This window comes from Dryobates pubescens, chromosome 2 (genome assembly GCF_014839835.1).
Source record: "Dryobates pubescens isolate bDryPub1 chromosome 2, bDryPub1.pri, whole genome shotgun sequence".
Classification (NCBI taxonomy): domain Eukaryota; kingdom Metazoa; phylum Chordata; class Aves; order Piciformes; family Picidae; genus Dryobates; species Dryobates pubescens.
Genome location: NC_071613.1, coordinates 25,369,546 through 25,389,421, shown reverse-complemented (window position 1 = coordinate 25,389,421; position 19,876 = coordinate 25,369,546). Strand labels below are relative to the sequence as shown.

Genomic DNA, 19,876 nt, shown 5'->3' with positions numbered 1-19,876 from the left:
ATTGTGGTGTGCTGACCTGCCTGCTTTTGAGGGATGGCTCTGTCACCAGTGGCACTGCAGTGTTGTCTTGTTTATGGGTCTGTTGTGACCAGAGAAATGGCCTGGCCCCATAAGTGAGGACCACCTTTGGATCTCAGGGCAGAACAGCAGTCTCACTTTGCCATCTCGCTGTCCTTCATTCAAGCCATACTCTGATGCTTAAGTCGAATTGTAGCCCAAAATAACACCCCCTGGAATCCTGGTCCTTGCCTTTGGGAGAGTAGAGGTAAGAAGTAAAAAGAGGAGATAATGATTTGCTGCTCCATGCTGTCCTGCAGCACCCCGCTTTCCTAGCTCTGCACATTTGCCGTGGCAAGGTACAGATTCGTGAAGGAGCATGACAGGTCCATGCCTTCATTCTCCTGTCCCATATGATGCTCATGATGTACCACAGAGAATGTTGTTTTCTTGGGTGCTACCATACCAAGACCATATGCTGCCACCAACCACCTGGGGTCCTGGGCAAATTTCAGGACTCCTCCAGTACAGCCTAGTGAAATCTTTCCTAGAGAGTTTTTTTTTCTCTTCACCTATTCATTTGTGCATATATTTGGGGCCATCTGGGATGCTGTAGATAAAACCGGAGTAAATCTCAGGCACTGTGAGAGTGCTGTGCTGCATCTTCATCCGTTTCATTGTGCTTACACACAAAATATTGTTCTTTTATCCTGGCGCTGCAGTCAAATACTGCAGTAGCTTGTTTCTATTAATAGCTCTGATCTCACCGTCTCTTAGCGTTTCGGTGAGTTTTGACATTTTCAGAAGTGGAAGCCCCACTGGAAAAAAAAATTGCCTGAGCTGCCTAACCATTGCGTGGGCTGCTGCCCGCCCCGCTGCTGCTGGCACCGTGCGGGCAGAGCAGCCAGCTCCCAGGTAGGGGGAACTTATTTCACGATAATCTAAAGACACTCCAATAACACAAGTCTTGCTTCCACTGCAAACACTCCCTCGGCTGCACCTGAAGCAAGCAGTTCCTCCTTGCCTCCTTTCCAAGCTGATTTCAAGCCAAACGAAGGCGATGGGTTTTAGGAAGTGGCAATTCGCAGCTCTAAAGCCTGCTCCTGACATGCCGAAGTAGTTTCTGCCGGCAACCACCTGGTGTTTGAAGGCTCTGCAAAATCCAGGAAATTTTCTGAAAATCAAAAGCTAGACAGCAAGGGCAGGCTCCCAGGAAATAGTCGGTGGAATAAACACAAGACATTTTGCTCTTGCCCTGTGATGAAAGTAGCTGAAAAGAATGCTTAGAACAGGACATCCATGCACACACATTCTCAGTGTCCCAGAACTCACACCATGCCAGGATGGAGCTGATTCACAGTGCAGTGGGATGGGGTTGTCTCCAATGGCAACAGGCACGGGTGTGGGGATGCTGAGCATGGGCTCTAGGTTTTTGTACTTAAGCGTTTTGTGTGTGCTGGAAGGCTGACATGCTACTATTGGCAGAATCTGTCTGGAGGGCAATGCTTCCATGCCAGTAATTAGAAAGCGAACTCATTAGTTAGAAATAAAGTCCAACTGCAGAGAGGGTGGAAGATGGGGGGAGAAGCTGAGTCAATGGTTTCTGGAAAGCCCTGGCTGGGAGGTTTAGCTGCAGCCGTCCAGAGGAGCATCCCCTGTCTGGTGTGCAGCAATTTGGAAAGGCACCAGGGACTATAGAGTTACTGTAGGAGAGACATGCTCTTTTATCGGGGGTTTGTGCGCTCTGTCTCCTAAGCTCCATCCATCACAGGCACACGTGGTGGTATGTCCCTACTTTATATACTCTTGGGGCTTGCGGGAGGGTGCTGCTTTTCTTTCTTCAGCCTTGACCAGATCCTCACTCCCAGGGTTTTGCAGCAGATTTGGGGAGGTTAATGTGATTTCTTCCTTCAAGCCAAAAGGAATTGCCGAGCAAAGGAGAGCAGGGCAGCTGGAAAGGAGCTCTGCAAGTTCCGTGGGACTCGCTCTGTGCCGGCAAGAGGGAGGAGGTCTCGAGGAAAACATTTCATGCACTTTCCATTTGAAGGTGATGTTGTCTTTAAAATGTGAGACAGTTTGCTGTGCTGTTTAAGTTTTTTTAAAAAAGACAAAAAAAAAAAAAAAAAAGGAAGAGTCTTTCTGGCAACAGCATTTGATTTTTAAAATAAAAAGTAGCTTGAGAAATATTTTTCAAGTTCAGCTTAAGGAGAGATTTGCTGAAATAAGATTTGAGCTTACATCTTGGCTTCAAATGTCCTGTGTCCGTTTCATACTGAGATTTTATTTTAACATACTTTATAGGGTATTTTCAGGACTGAGTCCTTCTGTATGTTCATCCTTTAAGGACTTTCATGAAGATGCTGTATCAGAGAAGGGGAAAAAAATATTTCAGTCATCAGTATTTCTTTTATTTAAATAATTTGATATTTAAATAGTGTCACTTTCTCCTAATCCCTTCCAGAAGTTCTTTTCCATTTTGCAGCATGGAAAAGACTCAACATACAACTGCTCTGATAATGTGTTTTATCTGCAGCCTTTATGTGAAATGTTAAACTTTTTTTTTTTTTTTAAACTTTTTTTTTTGGTAGGAAGCATACCCTTGCTTTCAAATTTGAAATTATCAGTTTATTTTACAGCAAGTGTGTTTAACAACTTCAGTGTATTTAAGATGACTTCGACTCAGTGATGTTATGGGCAAGCTGTGAGATGCCAAATTTGCAATCTCCGCCACGAGGCTGCTCTGCGCCGGCAATCGATGGGGACTAGAATGCTTTAGGTCTTAATTAACGTACAACACGCAGGCAGTTCTTTGATGCATGGCCATGTTTTATTTATTTTGGGAGGGAAAAGCCAGCAGTGTTTCTGACTTGGTACAAAAATAATGGTAACTTGACTGTGAAAAAAAAAAAAAAAAAAATTCCTACGTGCCTAGGTTAAAGCAAAAAATAAAATTCCTCCTGTTTTCTCCTTCTGTTCCTACAGGGGAGGGAAAGGCAGGCAAAGCATGAGATAGTTTATTATTCATAATCTCAATCTTGCCTTCTAATTCATGGGTTTGGCATTTGTCATTAGAACTCTGAATATAGGCTTTGTGCTTTTGCTAACGTCATGAATCTGATTGTATTAATACGTTCTCAAGGCAGAACTTATAAAAGCAATTTTCTGGTCTACCATAAAATATTCATAAGAATACAGGCTTTTTTGTTTTGTTGATGTGTTCATTAAGCAGAGAAGGTTTTATTGTTTTCAGGAGGGCTCTGTAGGTCAGAAGCACTCACCACTTCTGTGGGGAACTCATGGCATTTCAAATAGGGTTTTTTTTGAGACTGAAATAGTACGAGTCGGGGATGACGCAGCCTCTGCTGAGACTCTGAATGGGAATTGTGGTCATGATCTCTGCAGCTGGCGCCCCATGCCTGTATGTCGGGCATTTTGGGGGGGGGGGGGGCGGAATGCATCCCCTCGGATGAGAAATGGGAGGGTCACGAAGTCTTCTTGGGACTGTTATCCAGCATGGCACAAGTTAAGGCTGTTATCAGGGAGTAAAGCAGGAGTCATTTATCACAAGACACAATCACAAGTTGTGGTGATCACAAGCAGTAGTTTATTCCTTCAGGCTGAGACTGGATTTATTTTAAGATGTTGAAAGGTTTCATTTTCTGCTTTTAGGAAACACAGTGTTTGGATCATAAAGGTGCGTGTAGGAAAGCGCACATGGGTCGCAAGGAAAATTGCATTTAGCCTAAATAGCTCTGACAAATTCCGTGAGCTGTATTGAAGATAAACAGATTTACGTGGAGACTGGGTAAGCGGGAGTGAGTGACTGCTACCTCTGTATTAGTAACACTGACCTTTAGTCCACATGTATAAAAGATGGGAGATGTTATTGCCAGGTGCTCAGAAATCTTTGGCTTGACATAAAAATAGTCAGTGCATTTAAAAGGCTTGTGATTCACAGAGCCCGCTGCACTGTTTGGCTTACTGACTCACTTGGTTTGATCCTCTAGGATTAACTGTTTCAAGCTCTGCTGGAGCCTTGGGGGCTATAAAGTTGCATTAAATCATAATCAAGATTATCTTTGGGGAGTTTTGCAGCTCTGGGCAGTTGGCTATCGATCTGGGACTGGGGGAGTAGCACAAGGGCTCCAGCAATGCTATGCTTGTGTCTGTATGTAGCACCTGCCTGGACATTACTTCCACATGGATCCCATTCATTGCCAGTGGTCAAGTTTGTCTTCGTCCTTATGTTGGAGTGATCGCTGTAGGTCTGATTTGGCAGTGTGAGACCAAGAGCCAAGTTGTTAAATTCGGTTTCAGCTTCTTTTAAAGGTAGATCAAATTCACGCTGGAGAGCTGCAGCCCCTAGAGAAATCTTGTGGCAGCTCATGAACTTACCCTAGATTTGCCACCTGAGAAAATTGCTGCTTTTCCAGGGATTATCACTGTATGTCTTTCATAACATACAGTAGTTACATTATCAGTGCTCAGGCTATAATAGCCATATGCAGATGGCTAAAATGGACTTTTGATAGCCACAGTGTGTTGTGTCCAAGGGCAGGTCCTGCTTAACAGACCTGATCTCCTTCTACAAGGTGATCTACTTAGTGGGCGAAGAAGAGGCTATTGATGTTGTTTATCTGGACTCTAGTAAAGCCTTTGACACTGTTTCCCACAGCATTCTCTTGGAGAAACTGGCTGTTTATGGCTTGAATGGGTGGGTGATTCAGTGGGTTAAGAACTGTCTGGATGGTCAGGCTCAAAGAAGGATAGTGAGTGGAGTTAAATCCAGTTGGTAGCCAGTCACTACAGGTGTTCTCCAGGGCTCAATATTGAGACCAGTTCATTTTAATGTCTTTGTCAATGAGCTGAATGAAGGAATTGGGTGCACCTTCAGTAAGTTTGCAGATGACACTAAACTGAGTGGGAGTGTTGATCTGCAGAGAGATGTAGACAGGCCAGATCAATGGGCTGAGGTCATTTGTATGAGGTTTAACAAAGCCAAGTTGCAGGTCCTGTACTTGAGTCATACCAACCCCATGCAATGCTATAGGCTTGGCACAGAGTGGCTGGCTGGGGATGCTGATTGATAGTGATCTGAACATGATCCAGCAGTGTGTTCAGGTGGCCATGAAGGCCAGCAGCACCCTGGACCACATGAGGAATACTGTGACCAACAGGAGTAAGGAAGTGATTGTGCTCTTGTGCTGGGCACTAGTGAGGCTTCACCTCAAATACTGTGTTCAGGTTTGGGCCCCTCACTACAAGACAAACATTGAGTTGCTGGAGTGTGTCCAGAGAGGGACAGTAAAGCTGGTGAAGGGTCTGGAGAAGAAGTCTTATGAGGAATGTCTGAGGGAACTGGGATTACATAGAATAAACCAGGTTGGAAGAGACCTTCAAGATCATCGCGTCCAACCCATCAACCAATCCAACACCACCCAAACAACTAACCCACAGCACCAAGCACCCCATCAAGTCTTCTCCTGAAAACCTCCAGTGATGGCGACTCCACCACCTCCCCAGGCAGCCCATTCCAATGTGCAATCACTCTTTCTGTATAGAACTTTTTCCTAACATCTAGCCTGAACCTCCCCCGGCGCAGCCTGAGACTGTGAGACTGTTTAGTCTGGAGAAGAGGAAGCTGAGGGGAGAACTTAATGCTTTCCACAACATCCTGAAATGAGTTGTAGCGAGGTATGGGTTGGTCTCTTCTCCCTAGTAGCAGGTGATAGGATGAGAAGAAATGGCCAAAAACTGTGCCAGAGGAGTTCTAGATTGGATATTAAGAAAAATTTCTTCCCTGCAAGAGTGGTCAGGTGTTGGAAGAGATTGCCCAGGGAAGTGGTAGAGTCACCACCCCTGGAGGTGTTCAAGAAATGTGTAGATATGGCACATGGTTTAATGGCTCTGGTGGTGTTAGGTGAATGGTTGGACTTGATGATCTTAGAGGCGTTTTCCAATCAAAACAAGTCTATGATTCTTTGATTGTCTTTTGGGGGCTTCTTGGTTTGTTTAGTAAAAACACATATGAATTTGCATTTGGACTCCCTTTTGTGCTCTCTTTCCCTGTTTTCCATAGACAACCAACAGAGCAATGGGATTTTTTCTGGCACGGCAGCTTTACTCTCTTGCTTTTCCTATTTCCCACAGTCCTTGGGATAGATGATGGTTCTGATTGCATTTCTGGCCCCATACACTGTCTTGCGGCAGCAGGTACTGTAGAGATACAGTTTTGTTGGAGCTTGAGCAGTGCTGGAGGGATCCAAACTGTTCTCCTGTCACTCTGAAATCCTGGCAAAGCTGGATCTAATTTAAAGCATTGCATCTAAGATGAGAAGTTTCTGAAGCAATAGTCCGTGAAATGAAGTAGCCTCCGCAAGGCTGGTTTGGAGCTGTCAGCTCCCACTCGCGTGCGGGGAAAGCGGATGAAGAGGGTTTTTTTCCTGCGCGAGCGGCTGCAGCAGTTGCCATAGAGATGCTCTGTGGGCAGGAATGGGAAGGGGCTGACCACAGTACTCACCATGCGGGAAAGCATCGGCCGTTCCTGAGGAAGGCTTAGGAACGTGGTGCCTGGGTGGGTTTGAATGGTTATCTGTAGATGAGGGGTGGTGTTCTGCCCAGAATCCTTGGCTGTGGCTTGGTGACCCATGGTGAGGAATCTCAGCTCTGGTCTTGTGGGGGAGAGAGGGGAGTGGGGAAAAGGCCACAGGAAGGAAAACAATAGGGAAGTGGAGGGAAGAGCTTGTGGGTTGAAAAATAGCAACACTTCCAGTAATGTGACCTTTTGCAGAAAATGTTTCCATCCAAATAAAAAAGTCTCCTCCTACTCCCCAGCTCAAGCCGAGTGTAGGGAGGGGGAACCATGCTGCTTTTGTACATGCACTGCGCTCCTCCAACCCCCTCTTCCCACTTTGGAGGGATCCTAGGTGACAGAGCTGGCTCTGGGGAGCAAGAGGTGGCTTCTGCACTCTGGGGGTGCCCACAGGGTGTTGGGAAGGTGGGACAGAGTGATGGGCCACCGGGTGTCTGCTGAGGCATGGGACTCTGTGGATGGATGGGGAGCAGGGCTGCCGCAGCCTTGGACGAAAGGTTGGTTCCAGAGGCACAACCAGCTGGGAAGTTCATGAGACCACAGCCCCTCTTTCCTAGAAGTGTTAAGAAACTCAGACAATTCTGTCTCTGTAAAGCCCTCCCCTCTCTTTTTTGCCTCATAGCCTTGCACTTGGCAACAGGACAGTTCATTCTGGTTTACATGGGGCCACCTTACAAAGCACCCCAGATTTTCAGAATTGCTCCACTATTTTTTAGTTTATATTCTTTTTCTGTGCCTTTGTGTTTCGTTTAGCTCCAGGTTTTACCAACAGCAACTTCTTATGCATTTCTCAGTTACTGGCAAAAATAAACAGTATTAGAACTCTTTCTCTGGGACTGATGATGCTAATGTCCAGGTAGAGGTTACCTGTGGATATTTGCTGGGTGTCCCTCTGGGTGTTCCAGAGAGGTAGCGCAGAGGGGTAAACAGTGAGGTGACTCGTATCACCAGCTGCGTTCCCTTTCCAGCATAGGGTCCTCATTTGTTTCTAATGATTTGCAGTTGATTTCAGGTGACCTCTGTGGACAGGCTGCTTGGAAAGGCAGAGTTAGCTTGTTCTGCACTCCTGTCTCAGCCTTGAAGATGTGGCTGAAGTCAGACCAAAGGTTTAATTATCAGGTTTGAAGTGAAATACGAGTTTAATTCTGTGTAAAATGAAAGCTTCTCTTCAAGTACTGTTTTCATGGGAGTCATATAGGTGGTGAAAGCTGGTGGTTTATCTTAGTAAAACTTTTCCTTAGGCCTTTCACAGCTCCTAAACATTTTCCATGTGTTTTCCTTTTGAACTAGATTTTAATTCACCATTTAGTTTATTTGTAGGCACGATGACATTAGCTCTCTCACAGTAAAACTGGTTTTATTTTTGCTTTGCATGGTTGTCTGTCCTGCTGGAACTGGCTTCGTGGTGGCTTGTACTGATGGTTTTGTAGTAAAGTGGCATCTCTACCTCTGTGAGATCTCACAGCCTTTCCCAGGCACATGTGGGAGTCCTGCAGACGACTCCTGGGCAAACCCTGGGTAACTCTGATGTGGTGCAGGTGTCTTAGCAGATGTGTGACTGATCCAGCTTTAGTGACGGTGCTGATGCTCCCAACCTTACAAGAACACATCTTAATCACTAAAAAAGAAAATGTGAGATAAACTGAAAACACCAACCAACCAAGAAACGCCCCCCCAGCACCTTTTGTTTGAAGGGTTTAGCCTCTCTTACTCCACAGACAACATCCTTCAAAGGTGTTAGAGGAGTTATTGAGTGATTGTCCTGTAGAGAGGGGTGTTAAACATGGCAAACATACTAATATGCATCAAATGCAGAACTGTCATTCAGGTGAAATGTAGACATTGTTAGTCATTCATGGCATGGCAGTATTTCATTCTATTTTTAGCAGGGATAAGGTGAGTTCAGTTATTGCAAAAGTATTTTTGTTGTTCACTGAATCACAGAATGGTCTGGGTTGGAAGGCAGCCTCCAAAGGTCATCTAGTCCAACCCCCTCAGCAGGGAGCATCCTCAACTAGATCAGGTTGCTCAGAGCCCTATTGAGCCTCCCCTTGAGTATCTCCAAGGATAGGGTCTCAGCTACCTCCCTGGGCAACCTGTTCCAACATTCTGCTACTCTCATGATAAAAAACTTGTTAATAACATCCAATCTAAATCTACTCTTCTCTAGTTTGAAGCCCCTTCCCCTAGTCTTCTCACTACAGGCCTTTGTAAACAGCCTCTCTTCATCCTTCTTGTAGGCCTCCTTCAGGTACTGGAAGGTTGCTGTTAGGTTTCCCTGGAGCCTGTCAGCCTGTCTTTGTAGCAGAGGTGCTCCAACCCCCTGATCATTTTCAGGGCCCTCCTCTGGACCCACTCCATCAGGTCCATGCCCTTCCTGTGCTGAGGGTCATTGTCTTGCTACCCTTTGTTACAAAAAGCCTCTTGTCGTCAGGGAAATGCTCTTTTGTGGAAACAAAGAATTGATCATTACAACAGAGATATGCAGGGTGGTAGTTTTCCCTTTTACCTTCTCTTTGCATACATGCCTTAGAACATGCTACTGTTCTTTACCTTACTCATGGCTGTGTTTCAGTTTGTCCCATATGGAGTTTGAATGACAGAGGCAAATCTGCATGGTCACCATTTCACAGAATGTTAAGGGGTGAAAGGGACCTCTGGAGTTTATCATCTAGTCCAATCCCCTTGCTGAAGCAGGTTTACCTAAAGCAGGTTGCACAAGGATTACATCCAGGCAGGTTTTGTGTCTTGTCAGAGGAGGAGACTCCACAGCCTCTCTTGGCAGCCTGTTACATCAGTGCTCCACAATGAAGAAGTTTTTCCTTGTGCTCAGATGGGATTTCATGTGTACCATTTTGTGTCCATTGCCCCTTGTACTCACTGGACACCACTGACAAAAGTTCTAAGCATTTCTGAAATCCCATCTCAGGCATCTCCAAAATAAATAGTCTCAGGTCCCTCAGCCTTTGCTGCTCATCTTTGTAATCTTCCACTGGACTCTATCTGGTAGTTCCCTATCTCTCCTGAACTGGGGAGCTCAGAACTGGACCCAGGACTCCAGATGTGGCCTCACTATGACAGAGTAGAGGGGGAAGAGAACTTCCCTCAGCCTGCTCGCCACACTATTCTTAATGCAACCTGAGAAAATGTTGACCTCGTTGACAATAAGGGCACATTGTTAGCTCATGCTTAACTTGTTATCCACTGGGACTTCAAGGTCCCTCTTTACAGAGGTGCTTTCTAGCTGGTCAACCCCTAACCTGTACTGGTGCATGGGGTTATTCTTCCCTAGGTGCAGGACCCTACACTTGCCTTTGTGGAACTTCATTAGATTCCTACCCACCCAATTCTCCAGTCTGTCCAGGTCTCACTGAATGGCAGCACAGCCACTTCTCCCAAAACGTCATCAGCAAACCTGCTGAGGGTGCACTTTGTCCCATCTTCCTGGTCACCGATGAAAGTACCCAATGAGACTGGACTCAGTACTCACCCATGGGGAACGCTGTGAGTCTATAACCAGCCTCTTTGCTGCTGGTCACAACCCTCTAAGCTCTATCATTCAGCCAGTTCTCAGTCCACCTCACTGTCCACTCATTTCACCCACATTTCCTAAGCTCACTGATGAGAACATTATAGGAGACAGTGTTAAAAATTCAGGCATGGGCTTCCTATGACTGACTGCACTGTAGCAACCCCACACTGCCTGCAAGACACATTCACACTTTTCTGGTGGTCGCAGCAATGCTCATCTGTCACTGAAGCACTTAATTTGTCTTGGTTGCCTCATTACCCATATGCTTTTGTCTCAGCCTTTTCCCAAAACTGGTTATAAAGGATACAGCACACAGTGGTTTTGTACATAAGTTTCCACAAGTGGGACTCTCATGTTCTGACTGTAAGGGTCCATCAACTGATCTGCTATAAGTCAAGACTGATCCTTTCTTTGAAGCTTTAGATTAATCTTTATCCTTCTTATTTCAGGTGATACTGGAACAGTGGAATAGAAAGGTGTATTTTAGATACATGGGTATAGAGTGCTATCAAGAAGGGTCAGATCAATTTGTGGAAGTCCTTTGGTTTTAGAATATGTGTGTGTTTGTAGGAAGTGGTGGCTGGAGGAAAACTTGAATTTCTGTAGTGCTTCTTTACCATTTAAAAATAGATGCAAGTTTAATGGTGGTGTTATTGATTCAATCCACAGTTCCTCAGGGTCTTTTCCAGACACTATACATGAACTAGATGACTTTGTGAATGGGGAATACATTCACCTCTCTGTTTTCATGTTGTAGTTGATGTGACCACAGCACTGCCCTTGCAAGTTGCACCAACTTCAGTCCCGATGGATCTGCGTTTGGACCACCAGTTTTCCATGCCCGTGGCAGAGCCGACGCTGCGGGAACAGCAGCTGCAGCAGGAGCTCCTGGCGCTCAAGCAGAAACAGCAGATCCAGAGGCAGATCCTCATCGCCGAGTTCCAGCGGCAGCACGAGCAGCTCTCCCGGCAGCACGAGGCCCAGCTGCATGAGCACATCAAAGTAAGCAATGGGCGGCCCTGCGCTGGGGAACGTGTGAAAGCATCTCCTCACTAGGGGCATCCACAGACTAATTTATTTTGTGAGTGGGGATGCTGTGCTGACTTGGTAACCCTTGTTTTCAGAATGATCTTTTGTAATGGACTGGGAGCACCAAGAATTAAAAGGGGGTGGGATGGAGGAGAGGAAGCAAGGTAAGCTGGTGTCATAGTCATAGAATGTTTTGGATAGGAAGGGGCCTTTGAAGGTAACCTAGTCCAAACACCCTGCAGTAAGCAGGGACATCAACTACATCGGTTGCTCAGAGCCCTGTCCAACTTGACATTGAATGTTTTCAGGGATGAGACATCTACCACTTCTCTGAGCAACCTGTCCCAGTGTTTCACCACATTTACTGTAAAAAATGTCTTCCTTACATCTAGTCAAAATCTGCCCTCTTTTAGTTGAAGACCATTGTTTCTTGTTTGTTTGCAACAGGCCCTGCTAAAAATACTGCCTCCATCTTTTTTACAGACCACATTTAAAGCACTGAAAGTCTCTCTAGAACCTTCTCTTCTCGAACCTGAACAACTCCAATTCTCTCAGCCTTGTCCTCATAGCAGAGGTGCTCCAGTCCTCTGATAATTTTTGTGGCCTTCCTCTGGACCCAATCTAACAGGTCCATGTCTTTCCCTGAGGACTCTAGATTTGGACACAGTACTCCAGGTGGTGTCTCACCAGAGAAGAGTAGTGGGGGAGAATCTCCTTCAACCTCCTAGCCATGCTGCTTTTGATTCAGTCTAGAATGCAGTTGGCTTCTGGACTGTGAGCACCCATTACCAGCTCATGTCCAGTGTTCCATCCACCAGTATCCCCAAGTCCTTCTCTGCAAAGCTTCTCTTGTTCCCATCAGCCTCATGTTAAACATTATCCATCTCTCTGCATGTATTCAGAATCAAGTGCCGTGCCCTCCCTGGATTTAGAAAGTGACAGCAGAATTTAAGAATGAAGGTTAACAGTATCATATATTTGGGAATAGAATGGCATATAAATTGCTCACTGGACATGCCCCATCAGCACAGGGTGCAAACCAGATGTTTGAACCTCGGTGTCTCTGTGGGAAATGAGATGCAATGGGTGCAGGTAGGTCTGCACGCCATGAGCCGCACAGTGCAAGGTAGGCACCAGCCGGGTGCTTCGCACTGCTGCGTTGCACGGGACAGAGAGGAAATGCAAGGAACAGGATAAGTAGGAAGTGCAGTTGAGAAGATGGCTGTTGCATAGTGAAAATGATAGACATTATATAAATATTTCACAGTGATAGACGATTGCTATGGTAACAGAAGCTTTCAGAATTGCTAATATACTCTCTTTTCAGAGGAGGATTAGTGCTGCACATGGTAAATAGCATTAATGTAATATTAAAAAGGAACCTCGATTCAACCTTATATAACTTTCATTTTAATACAAAATACATGTCAGAGAAGGGAAGATAGGATTAAAAGTTAGTGGTGTGTTATTTACAGACTTTTCAAACACAGACATGAGCCTGGATTTGTAAGGATGGTAGCTGTTTGAAGACTGTTTAACAGCAAGTGTCTGTAGCATTAGTGTTCTCTCTAGGACAAAGGCGTGAGGTGGTGCATGCATGCAAATACATTTATATATACACCCCTATCTATGCATAAAAAGTGTGCATGTGTGTGTGTATATATGTAGTTATGCATGTGTACCCACGTGTCTGTATGTGCACAGTTGTGCATGAATAGCACAGGAACAGCCACAGCATCTGCAGTTCACATCATACACTCAGGAGGAAAGGATGCAAATTATCCGTGACAAATATTTCCCCGATTTCCTTGCAGTTGTACGTGCCTTCAGGGATTTGTCTATTAAAAATAAGAAGGGGTCATTCAGATTTATTGGACAAGCTCTAAGCACTGATGAAACAAATGTATTTGCTCTCATTTATGTTCAAGCTATGACTAATTCTAAAGTCTGCATTAGAAGGAAGTCGAAATTTAATTTAGCCATTTAGCACAGTATATCTAGACCATTAGGTAATGAAGTTCTTCCTCTGATGTGTAAAGCTTGGCTAGATGAAAAACTTAAAATAGGAATGATACAATCCTGTATGAAAAAGGATGACCAGCAAGGTGATCTTCCATAGTAGCAGGTGTGTCATTATGCCCAGAATTGCTTTAAAAATAAACCAGCACATTCTTGAAATAAAGCCCACGATGCCTCACAAACATAATAAACCCCACACCTATACCAGTGAGTAATTATAATGCACTTTCTTTGGGAAAACATACCTTTTGCATGTGTAAGTCAGCTCATATTTAGGTGACTCTTGGATTAAAACTGCTTTCTGAAACTGGCTGCTGTGTTAAGTCCTGTGGGTGCAGAGAAGTTATTATTTTGTCCGGAGAACTAAAATTCGTAGCCTCATATTTGGACTTTGAACTTCCAGCTGTCCAGCTTCTTTGTGGTGGCTCATGAGAAAAGCAGGGGAAATGTTAAAGGAAGTAAAAAACACCCTGTGTATAAGTGAAGCACTGGGATTTGAACTGCAAAACTTGTTCTGGAAATAATCCTAAATGAAGATTCAGAGCTCTTTCTGGAGGAATTCAGGTGTTTTTTGAAAAATAGCTGCTCATGGCGTGCAGTACATGTGCAGGAGCAGGAGTGGGGATGTGGTCTGTCATCTTTTGTGTTTACTCAAACACTGAAACTTTAGACTTAATACATGAAGGAAACAGCAAATTCTCAACATCCTGTTTGGGAGCTCAGAATAAGTTAACTTCATTTGAGGACTGGCTTATGGCATCACTGACAAGATTAAGAATATCATTAGTCTGTTGTCTCTGCAGCAGTGTTCTGTATGCAAAAGTAGTTTAGACTAAGTGATATAGTTGTTTCTTCAGCTGAAAGTGTTTTATAGCCTAAGTTTATGGTATTGAAATGAAGGTGCCATGTGTCCATCACTTTTACAAGCATACATTCCCAAGTTTCTTCTTCAGATGAAGATGGAGTCTCAGTTTGGGTAAGAAAAGGTTTTGGAACCTAACCCTGCCCAGATTTCCATGTTTTAAGACTCATTGTAATGACTGCTGACTAGAGCACTTGGGGAACATCTCTTCTTCCCACTCCTCAAATGAAGCACTGGTATAAGAAGCATCTTAAGGTCTTTTTAAGTAAATGAAATTTGGCTTGGAAAATTCTGGCATGTATTTGTTGTTTTGCCATTCAAGCAGATAACTTTTTCCTATTGAAATCTGAAGTTTTGGCAGTTTCCAATGCTGGGTTTTGTTATGGCAGCCCTCTTTTAGTTGTCCAACCTAGTGCAGGAGGAGATGGTTGCAGTCCTTCTGCAGCCTGTGCAATCCTTTCCCTTGTCATCCCCAAGCAGTCCTTACTTTTATAGACACGGTGTTTTGGAAGAAATGGTCTCCACATAAAGGTGGCAAATTCCAGAAGATCATGTGATTTGGAGAGCCAGGCTGGGAGTGAAATAATGTTTGTGGAAGGGAAATATAATGGATGAAGTTAGAGCTCAGCACACAGAGCGGGTGGGATCGTTGTATGAGAGGAGTAGCGAGCAAATCCTGACATGTTTAGGGAAGATGAGCTGAGGCTTCTGAAGCCTTCACACCATACGGAATTAGGGAAAGCTGTCTTTCACAGCTACTGCATGGCTTTGCAGATTGCTGAGGCCTGACATCCAGAAGCATTGCAGGAATGGAAGCCAGAGCTGGGGAGCACTGGGGGCTGCTGTGGGCTGGCTGGAGGCAGAGGCGATGGCTTCTGTCTCCTCTAGCTGCTTACCTTCAGGAAGATGGATTTTCCACTCAGGCATACCCAGCCAGATGTGTAACAATATTTATAGCCTTCAAATCTGTCTTCCTAAATAAAACAAGGATGGAATAAGGAGCCTGATGCCCAGGCTGTTGCCGGTGAGAAGATGGAAAGCTGCTCCACAGGTCCCAGTGTGAGCTTTTCTTGACCTTTGATTGCAAAGGAATTGGCAGTGAATTTTTTCCTTTGTGAGTCACTCATTCCCGGCCAAGATCAGCTGGAAGTTACCAAAAGCTTTTCCATTTGCCTTCTGGTCAAGGGCTTGAACAAGATGATTGAAGAGGGGCAGGAGCCACACTTTGGCAGAGTGAGAGGCACCTCAGGAGGTGTGAGCTCAACAGAGAAGCAAGGGACGTGGTGGGTAACGTGGTTCATCTCTTCCATCCGTCTGCTGCTGAAGCTCAGAGCAGAGCTCTTCTCAGTTCTGGCTGTTTTATAGCTAAACCTGGAAAGTTATTCAGGATGCTGATGCACGTCAGCATTAGCACATGACAGCAGGCACCAAAAGAGTCCTGATGCTGCTGGGGCAGCAGCACAGGCAGGCAGCTCCTTGTGGACCTGAGATCCTAAGCAGGAGCCATGCAAAGATGTTCATTCTGTTCTTGGATAAAAGAGTATTTGTGTGCATCAGTAGCAGAGGGTAGTGCTAGACTTTACGTCCAACATATCCAGAACGGACAGAAAAGTCATGGCCTATGCATATAAGCAGCAGCAGTGAAGGGAGCTTTGTGACAATGCTCACTGGGGAGTGATTCTGAAGTGGTTTTCTTTTTATTAACACAACAATTTCCTATGTTTAACACTATGCTATGCTGCCTAATGGCTTTATGCCAATAAATAAAAATCTGTGGAATGGTTTTCAGACACTGGCTTTATAGATATAGGAATGTTCAGATTAAAAACTGATTTGACAGTTTCAGATTTTGCTGGTTTCAGATGAACTTTTTTTCCATCAGTGTAGCTTCTAAGCCCTAATGGAGAGGTGGTAAAACATCCAAGGCATTAGCCCCTTGGTCAAAGACATGGGGAAAAAGCTCTCTGGCCCTTCTTATTTTTGTTTTAGTGAGTAAAACTCTCAGGGAAAATTCCAGATGGATTTTGCAATGCTGTAAAGAAAATGTAATTTTTTTTTCCCTCAAAGGTATGTGACTTAATAGGTGTCATATTGATACTAAAGCAAGAAACTGCTCTTTGCTTTCATATGGACCCACCTGCCTTTGTTATGGTGGGTTTGCTTGCAGGATAGCTCATCAGGCATAAATCACATCATCTTTCAGTGTGGCTCCTTTCGGTGTAACCCTGACAATGCCTAGAGCCTCTTTTTGGTGGATTTTCCATGTCAATTTCTACTTAACAGGAAAAGCATGTGTTTGTTTCAAATGTGCTTTTGGGGTCAGTATCATCTGCTTCTCCCCTGCAGCTGTGCTGGGAGGCCATCTTCCCCATGTCCCTGTGCTGGTGACACTGAAGGTTGCACTTTCATTCCTGCAATGCATTCCCTTCCCCTTGTTCTCCTTCTGATATGTTGGACTCTGGAAGGGAAAACTTCCATTTTACCTGCTCTGTGCTCTGACTCCCATTGCTGAGCGTGTCTGCTTCATCCTTCCTTCCTGCCTGCAGCAGCCACCAAAAAGGGACTCCTTCTGCTCAGGTCTGTGCCTCTCTTCTGCAGAGTGCCTCCTGTTCCTCACAGTCTGCATCGTTTTCAAGAGAAACTTGAAAAGCCTGGAGGTACCAGGTGTCCTCCTCTGTCTGTATCCTGATGTGAGAGGATTATTCATCTTAGAAAACTGCAGCTGCGTACAGTCGATGGTAAAGAACCAGACTGAACATTTTGTGCCTCGTTACTACTTGGATGCATTGTATTGTGCTCTCTTGCTATTTCTAGATGGCTTCCTGTTCTTTTTCGGTGACCTTGCCTCATTTTTTCTGGTACACAGAGCTGCCTCGAAGACTTAAACCTGGATCTCGCAAAGCTTAACTTCTGATGGAAGTAACCCTGGGGAAAACCTTTTCAAGATGAGAGTTTTTGCTCCCTTTGAAGGGTGGGGGGGAACTTTCCTCATGCTCAAAGTCAAGATCTTTTCTAAGAACAATGAGGACAAATCTACACACAGAGTACATATCACCAACAAATTCATACAGCAACTTGGACCCCTGTAAGAAGTTGTTACACATCAGCCTGGGTTAATTTGGTCTTTTCCCACTTAGCATTGCTGGTTTCTGGACTGAAGCTGGCTTACTTAGCTAGGAGAGTTGTCTGCACCATTTAAAGCTGATAAAAAAAGCACATTTCCTTTTGGCTGCTTCTGTTGTTTGTTGGATGGAAGGAACAGCAAACTCCAAAATTATCCAGTTTTGAGGTGAAGAAACCTCAATCAGAAGCGGTCACAGATCTCACTGTAGCCAGTGGACATGTGATGGCTTTCCTCCTGTGAATCCTTGTACCAGTGTACATGCAGTCTGCAGGTGACAGCCAGCTACTTCCTTCTTCCACCATAACTCTTTGCTTTGGCTTTCACAGGGGGGAGATAAAAAGCTCCTTGCCCCATGAGCTTGGCTACTCCACGTTCCTTTGATGAAGCCAAAGAGGAGATGTTCACCTAGTGCATTTCTTGTTAATTAATTTCCTGAAGTTGGACTTAAATTGGGCTGACACTTGGGTATTCTGAAGGCTGATTGACATAAAGAGCAGAAATGGCAAATAGAGAATATTTTTTTGATAGCACATGCTCACTTTTTCTGTGAACTCCAAACAGCTTTTGAGGTGGTCAATTTTTATTTTTTTTTATAGCATACATTTTTCTCCCAGTAAAATGACCTTGGAATTTCAAAATAAACAGCAGAAGAAAGAATATCTTACAGTTCACACATCTGATTATGCAACTCCAATTTTGTCTTAAACTATATGACATAGATTGGAAGTAGTCAAAAGGAACACATAGAGAATCAGGGCAGAAGTGAAGAAATACCCAAGTGGATCCTGCTATTATGCCAGAAATATTGACCTGCTGATATACACCACTGCTGATAAATATCATTGATAAGCTTGTAATTCCTGTTGCTGCATAAGGTCTCTTAAGAACATTGAGCTGCTGTATGGGAGAATGAAGTTGCATTTAAAATATAAATCATGTTGTGAATAATTTAACTTCACTCACATGCATACAATATGAATAATATTGTTACTTTGATCTCTGTGTTTGTATTTCCTTTTTAACCCATGGGGGTGTGTAAGAATCATAAAGATTTGGCATTTACATTGCTGGCATCTTGCCTTTAAATATGGAGCTTCTGCAGCACTCACAGGAGCACCAGGTGATAGTGTACATTCATTTTTTGGTGTGCAGCCTTCCTCCAAGCACCAAGGGCACAGGGGCTGTCACAGCCTCATGTCACACAACAAGCAGCACATCGCTGTCTGCTTCACCCTATGTCCACCCTCTGTCAAATGGAGCTGATGTGTCAGCAGCAACACTGCTACCAGTGCTACATCATCCATGCTGCTTTTTTCCCCTCCTCTTATTTTCCATGATTGTTTGAGAAGCCCATCAGGAATGCTCTGGTGACATCACCCATCCCTGCCAGCTTGATGGTTTGGTCACTCTTCTTTCACGCAAGTGATTGGAAATGATGGATAGATGCAGCCATGCTCCTCCTTTTTTTTCAGACATATTTCCTTCTTTGAAATGACCAAAACTCAGTGTTGGCTTCTCTAGCTGCTCTCATTTCAGGATTTCTTTCTTCTACATCTTTGCTCCTGATACTAGTTTTAGCATAACATTTGCATTCCGGTTCCTCTGCCCCCTGCACCCCAAAACAGTTCACAAAGAACTGTTCTTCTGAGAACAGAGGTCTGATCACTTAAGGCATGATAAAATCTCATTTAGCATTAAGCACCTGGGACTGCGTTTACAAGACAATTTATATGGCTCCTTCATTTACAGAGATGCCTTATTGCCATCCATGATCAGATGGATATTCCGTGCTCCTAGTGCAAGGAGTATGGATTTGTCTTCCCTTTCAATAATAACCATGTAAAGCACAGCAGAGGCAACTACAAAGGTGTTTTCTCCATCTTTACTGGAGAAAATGGCAGAAGGAACTGAACATGCTGGACACAGCAGATGAAACTCAGTGCTTTATTAAAAGGCTCTCAGTTACTCTGCGTCTGGAGAAAGGGGAAAAACTAGCAGCCAGGGAACTGCTGAAAAACACATACAAATGCATTCTGAGTGCTGCACTTTTGCAGATATTTAGGGCTTAGAGAAATGGAACTGCTGTGCAAGCTTTCAGCCCTTTAGGAGAGGTGAGAAGCAGTGGCATGGGAAGGAAACAAAATTGTATATCTAGATGTAAGCTGCCAAACTAATAATGTGGGATCTTTTCACCTAGAGCTGGTGATCAGCAAACAGCCATTGTTCCTTTTCCTGGAGACATTTGAGCCTCATAAACTTGAACACCAGACATTCTCAGTAGGATATGTCTAACCAAGACCAGTCTCTTGCCCAGGAAGCTGTCGGCTGGGAAGGATCATTTCCCTGTGTTGTGAGGAGATCCTGGCTACGGGTGCTTCTGGCATGGGACTGCCTGCTGTCTGCCTGCCTGACAGCTGGGAGGGGGCACGCTGAATATACCTTCAGCTGCTGATGTGTCCAAGGAAAGAAATGATAGACGTTCATTCTTCTGAGCTGTGCTTTCAGAATTTTTCATCTTGGCTTCTGCTGAAACCCACAACTTTCCTTCTGCCATCGCTCAGTATAACTGATTAATTCTGACTAGCCTCTGGTACTCTGGGAGATATCTGAAACAGGCTGTGTCAAAGCCAAGAAAGTGAATCCTGAAACTGGAGCCACAGCCTGAGACTTCAGTAAACAGGATGGAGGGAAAATGAAGCAGAGAGTTCGGCCAAAGGAATG

General features: G+C 44.6%; 1 protein-coding gene across 1 annotated transcript in view; it reads left to right on the top strand.

Moving 5' to 3' along the window:
- The window catches only part of HDAC4 (histone deacetylase 4), a 264,688-nt gene that overhangs the window by 135,710 nt on the left and 109,102 nt on the right, over positions 1 to 19,876 (top strand). The window contains exon 4 of the mRNA XM_054172206.1: positions 10,879 to 11,123. Within this exon, the coding sequence (XP_054028181.1) occupies positions 10,879 to 11,123 (245 nt within the window). The remainder of the gene's footprint in view (positions 1 to 10,878; positions 11,124 to 19,876) is intronic.